This window comes from Narcine bancroftii, chromosome 6 (assembly GCF_036971445.1).
Source record: "Narcine bancroftii isolate sNarBan1 chromosome 6, sNarBan1.hap1, whole genome shotgun sequence".
NCBI classification, from domain to species: Eukaryota; Metazoa; Chordata; class Chondrichthyes; order Torpediniformes; family Narcinidae; genus Narcine; species Narcine bancroftii.
The window spans coordinates 1,968,122-1,974,121 of record NC_091474.1 but is presented as its reverse complement, the minus strand read 5'-3'; the positions used below and the strand labels follow the sequence as shown (position 1 = coordinate 1,974,121).

The following is a 6,000-nucleotide window of genomic DNA, read 5'->3' as shown; positions in this document are numbered from 1 at the left end:
CGGGGCGGGCCGGGGCGGGCCGGGGCGGGCCGGGGCGGGCCGGGGCGGGCCGGGGCGGGCCGGGGCGGGCCGGGGCGGGCCGGGGCGGGCCGGGGCGGGCCGGGGCGGGCCGGGGCGGGCCGGGGCGGGCCGGGGCGGGCCGGGGCGGGCCGGGGCGGGCCGGGGCGGGCCGGGGCGGGCCGGGGCGGGCCGGGGCGGGCCGGGGCGGGCCGGGGCGGGCCGGGGCGGGCCGGGGCGGGCCGGGGCGGGCCGGGGCGGGCCGGGGCGGGCCGGGGCGGGCCGGGGCGGGCCGGGGCGGGCCGGGGCGGGCCGGGGCGGGCCGGGGCGGGCCGGGGCGGGCCGGGGCGGGCCGGGGCGGGCCGGGGCGGGCCGGGGCGGGCCGGGGCGGGCCGGGGCGGGCCGGGGCGGGCCGGGGCGGGCCGGGGCGGGCCGGGGCGGGCCGGGGCGGGCCGGGGCGGGCCGGGGCGGGCCGGGGCGGGCCGGGGCGGGCCGGGGCGGGCCGGGGCGGGCCGGGGCGGGCCGGGGCGGGCCGGGGCGGGCCGGGGCGGGCCGGGGCGGGCCGGGGCGGGCCGGGGCGGGCCGGGGCGGGCCGGGGCGGGCCGGGGCGGGCCGGGGCGGGCCGGGGCGGGCCGGGGCGGGCCGGGGCGGGCCGGGGCGGGCCGGGGCGGGCCGGGGCGGGCCGGGGCGGGCCGGGGCGGGCCGGGGCGGGCCGGGGCGGGCCGGGGCGGGCCGGGGCGGGCCGGGGCGGGCCGGGGCGGGCCGGGGCGGGCCGGGGCGGGCCGGGGCGGGCCGGGGCGGGCCGGGGCGGGCCGGGGCGGGCCGGGGCGGGCCGGGGCGGGCCGGGGCGGGCCGGGGCGGGCCGGGGCGGGCCGGGGGCCGGGGCGGGCCGGGGGCCGGGGCGGGCCGGGGGCCGGGGCGGGCCGGGAGCCGCGCTTCCAACGCCACCACCTGAACGGCAAATTAAAGGGCCGCTTCTGCTTCTTCGCGGAGACTGGGCCTGAAAAAGCCTTTCTGGTGGCTTGGATCGGCCCACCCCCAGTCACCTCGATTCGGACCAGCTTTCTCCTCACCTTATGACCATAACCTTTGTCTGTGTGTGAGCGCTGAGACCGTTATTTCGCTACCAAATCGCCTGGATCCCGACTGGAAACTTACCGTGGACGACAGGGAAAGGCCGCACACCCCGACCCACTGCGCAGCCGCGGACCCGATGAAAGCACGAACTCCATCTCCCGGCAGGCCCTGCCAAATCGGGCCCGGCGACTCGAAAGGGCCCACCTTCATTGCTTCGCTCCACGTTTTAAATTAGGTTTACGGTCGCTTCCCAGATATTATGCGACTGGGAGAAACAACGCGACTTCTCGCGATGAACTACAATTCCCAGGAGGCAATGCACACGCAGGCGGATGAGTTGTTTTTCACCTGGCCTTCTGATTGGTGGGAAGCGACGTCAGTCAGGCTCGTGGAGGGCGGATTCCTTCCGGTCCGTGGGTCGGTCGGTGTTGTCAGCGTTGAGATGAGGAGGTAGGGTGGAATTTCCAGCGTCAGTGAGGCCCGCGGGGGAAGGTCCGGCGTCAACTCCACCAGCCATGGAGCAGGAGTTCGCGGAGGTCGACAGAAGCGGCAGCTGGTCGACGCTTTATCAGGTGAGTGCGATCACGGGTCGGGTCCCTTGGATCCTCGGTTCGACGGTGGCATCTAGGCCTTGGGGGAGTCCCGGGGGGTGGGGTCGGGGGAGCCCCGGGGGGAGGGGGTCGGGGGAGCCCCGGGGGGAGGGGGTCGGGGGAGCCCCGGGGGGAGGGGGTCGGGGGAGCCCCGGGGGGAGGGGGTCGGGGGAGCCCCGGGGGTGCTGGGATGGGTCGGGGGAGCCCCGGGGGGGTTGGGTTGGGTCGGGGGAGCCCCGGGGGGGTTGGGTTGGGTTGGGTCGGGGGAGCCCCGGGGGGGTTGGGTTGGGTTGGGTCGGGGGAGCCCCGGGGGGGGTTGGGTTGGGTCGGGGGGGTTGGGTTGGGTCGGGGGAGCCCCGGGGGGGGTTGGGTTGGGTCGGGGGAGCCCCGGGGGGGTTGGGTTGGGTCGGGGGAGCCCCGGGGGGGTTGGGTTGGGTTGGGTCGGGGGAGCCCCGGGGGGGTTGGGTTGGGTTGGGTCGGGGGAGCCCCGGGGGGGTTGGGTTGGGTTGGGTCGGGGGAGCCCCGGGGGGGGGTTGGGTTGGGTCGGGGGAGCCCCGGGGGGGTTGGGTTGGGTCGGGGGAGCCCCGGGGGGGGGGGTTGGGTTGGGTCGGGGGAGCCCCGGGGGGGGGGGTTGGGTTGGGTCGGGGGAGCCCCGGGGGGGGGGGGTTGGGTTGGGTCGGGGGAGCCCCGGGGGGGGTTGGGTTGGGTTGGGTCGGGGTAGCCCCGCAGGTGAGAGAGCCCCGCTGTGACTGTCGGCAGATGCTAGCAACATCAACCCCACTTTGTCGGAGTGCATGTGCAAGAGTAAGATGCTTGCAGATTGTGGCGTGTTTGTCCCATTAATCGGTGCTGTCACTAGCACCTCCAGCAGACTACAAGTGTTGTACCACTGTCAAACGGGCTTGGATGGAGTTCTCGTTTGCCCAATTTCCAGCCTGGTTGGTTCTTTTAAATGCTCAGTAAAAGTTCTCTGGGTTCAGCAAGCTTTATTGTTCCAAAACATTTTTAAACCGTGGATATTTAAGTGTTTAGTGTTGCATAGATCAATTTTCGCTCAACAACATCAACAGTCTGTCTCCACCACACTCACATGAAAACTTTCCTAGCGATGCCGACCCCACCTTTTACCCAGAGCAGACCGATGATGACCAACACATGTTTAATGATTCAAGTTTTATTTTCGTGCAGATATTCAGTACGGGAGTGATTTTGTGTTTCAATGAAATTGAGGTTGAAGAATAAGAATGTCAAACGATTGGTACTGGTTAAAATATGCAAGGCCCCAGAATTCTCTTTTGCCTCTATCTTGACTTGACCATATGCGCCCCGCAGCATGTGAAACCATACATCTAGCAGTCAATATATTTATAGAAGCGGTATTAAGAACACTGTAAATATGTTGTGGAAAGAGCTTTAATATATCGTCTTAAGATGTGAATGTATAGTTCCAAAGATATCCATTGGGCCTGGGCCTATCTAGATGCATTCCCGACAATCCCAACCTACCACTTATTTCATGTACATGTGTAATTTACAGTAACCAGTCTTGTCAACTTGCATGTCGATGGCTTGTTGGAGAAAAAATTAAAGGGAAATCAAAGGTTCATTTGGAGAATATGAAAACTTCACTTCATGTGAGAGGATTTCTGTGCAGCTGTTAGTTTGCAGCACCACTTGCTGTCATCCTGTTATTTAATACTTGAAGCTTTTCCTTTAGTAGATAATTTGTTTGGATCCATTGTGGCAATTAGTGACATTATTTTCATAATCAAAACCCTTCAGTCCATGTGTATGTACTGACCATGATGCTTAACCTGCAGGTGATCCACATCCCTCCATTCACTGCTTGTCTCAATGTCTCTTAAACATCGCTAATGTATCTACCTCCACCCATTACGATCCTTGACAGTGTTTTTTGAGGCACCTACCATTCTGTGTGTGCGGTGTGTATGTGCCTATGCCTATACAATATGTATAGGCACAGGTATGCAATGCTTAATGTCCGTTCAGCCAACGTCTGTGGTCCCATAATTATTCAGTTACCATGAGCAAGTCCACAGCAATTTATAAAAAGCGATTGCAAGCTATAGGAAATTGTATACTGTATACCCAAATTGATCCCACAGCTCTGTGTCAATTCCAACTAATCCCACTGTCCCACTCTCTGTCCACGGCCTTGTCAGTCCCCACACTGATCCCAATGTCCCACTCTCTCCCAACAGCCTATGTTGGTCCCCACATGGATCCCACTGCCCCGTGCTCTCCCCACACCCATGTGATCCCTACTTAAAATAAAATGTTTACAGGTACTCTACAGTGTCCCATGTAGGTTTGCTAAGTTGATAATAAGATGTTTGCACAACATCCACATCGGGTAATGTCCACATCGCATAACATCCAGTTTCACAATGTATTGTCAATGTAGTGGCACATATATTCCTTTGAAGCCATTTGTGTCACTATGTAGAGAAACTCAATTTTTAAATTTCGATTTGGAGTATTACATCCTGATAGCTATCATCTTTGTTCTTCTTTTAGCCTGAAGCTGCTTAAATCCACTAATGTACTAATATGGCCCCTCTTCAAGATATCACTCTTAACTTTCCCCAGGTTCCTTAGCATCCATAGAAAATACAGATGAGAAATACAGTATAAAAATATAGGACATAATAAAATAAATAATAATATAATAAAATATAAGATCTCACTTATTTCCTGTGGTTCCACGCAGAGATGACTTCTTTGATCTTTGTATATTACTTGTCTGAGCCATTTCCTGTCTCTCTTTGCCTTCCTGATTTCCCTCAAATGAACCCCTATATACCCTATACTGGTAAGAGATTCACTTAATTCTACCTATCTATTATGTTTTTTCACACAAAAATCCCATGATATTGCCATAAGGAAGACCTGGTGTCAAGCCGGCTTTGGTCATTTATACTGAACCGAACAAACCTAGCATAATGCTGGGTCAGTGTGTCTTTTTTACACAGTAAGCTGATGTTCTGGGAGCAAAAGAGGTGGGACGTCCAGTGTAACTTATAGTATACCGCATTTGACAGCAGGATAGACCCATTTTTTTTCCCCCAAAAAAGCTTTTAAAAAAAATCCCCCCGGTCTTGTATGTGAAGTTGAAATTAGGGTGATAATGTGAGTAGCACTGGCAGTGATCATGGTCGTTACATGGTTCACTAGTATCCCCACCATCTATCATGGGGGCCTGATGACAGGATGTCAGGAGACCCTTCTGGCGGCCCGCTGTTGGTCATTGTGCTGTAAAAAGTGTCAGATTCGAGAGAGACAAGTCTGGTCACAAGGTTTTGCAATCAAATATTACATTTATTAACATACAACAATTAATAGAAGAGAGGGAATAAAACACGTGCACAACGTATAAAAGAGCATGGGAAAATCTACTGCGTATTGATCTATTCCAATGGATTTCAAACTTTTCCCACTCGCATACCTCTTTAAGTAATCCCTTTCACTGGGGGCTGATGGCGGGCTGTTGCGGGTGGGGGAGAAGGGCGGTGGGCTTCAGACTACTCAAGCATAGGACAAACCCACAGGCCAGCTTGCTCACAGCAGAAGGTAACTAGAGACAACTGGGGACAGCTGAGACCAGGGTGGAGGGATCATTGTGGACTTTTATCACAAGACCACTCTCTCACACTAATCTCTTCTCCTTTAATATCTGAAGGTCTATCAGTAGTGAATGTCTTGAATGATTCAGTAACTGAGCATTCACACCCTCCTTCTGTAGAGTTACAGATTCAGTGCCCTTTGATACATACTTTTTGTATCTTCATGAATGATCAAGCCCTATTTTGAAAGACCAACAGCCACCCCACATCTGTCCTGTCAAAACCTTGAATTATGTGTTTATGAATTAAAGCATCTCTCATTCTCCTCCCAGTAACACATCAGTACTCCACCCACCAAACGAAACAGTGAGTCTGGTAGAGGATGCATTACTGTTTCACCACCAGTTCGTTTCATCTCCAGATCCAACCATTTCATCTACTGCTCATTTCAGACTTCTGCATTTATGGGAGCATGCAGACATCCGAGATGGGCTGAACCCCATGTGCCTGCTGGTCAGATATTCTCGAGTAAACTATTCCTATTCGCCAGATCAACTCTGCCTTTTACCTTCTCTGTATAATTGCAGGCAGTCAGAAGAGAGTAGATCAGTGGTATTATTATTAAAAAGATTTTTCTGTTATCCTATTTGCATGTTTTGTCCATAAATTACACTAAAAAAAAAATACAGTACCCTTACACATTCTTACCTGAGTTGGTCCCAGAATGCCAAATTGCCCTTTCACATAGACTG

At 57.1% G+C, this 6,000-nt stretch overlaps 1 protein-coding gene across 3 annotated transcripts in view; it reads left to right on the top strand.

The window, feature by feature from the left end:
- Window positions 1-975: 975 nt before the first annotated feature.
- The window catches only part of LOC138735600 (tyrosine-protein phosphatase non-receptor type 1-like), an 80,680-nt gene continuing 75,655 nt past the window's right edge, over window positions 976-6,000 (top strand). The window contains exon 1 of one of the 3 annotated variants that reach the window (XM_069883662.1): window positions 976-1,646. In XM_069883662.1, the coding sequence (XP_069739763.1) occupies window positions 1,590-1,646 (57 nt within the window). In that variant the 5' untranslated portion in view covers window positions 976-1,589. The remainder of the gene's footprint in view (window positions 1,647-6,000) is intronic. The other 2 variants (XM_069883661.1, XM_069883664.1) reach the window with 2 other exon arrangements.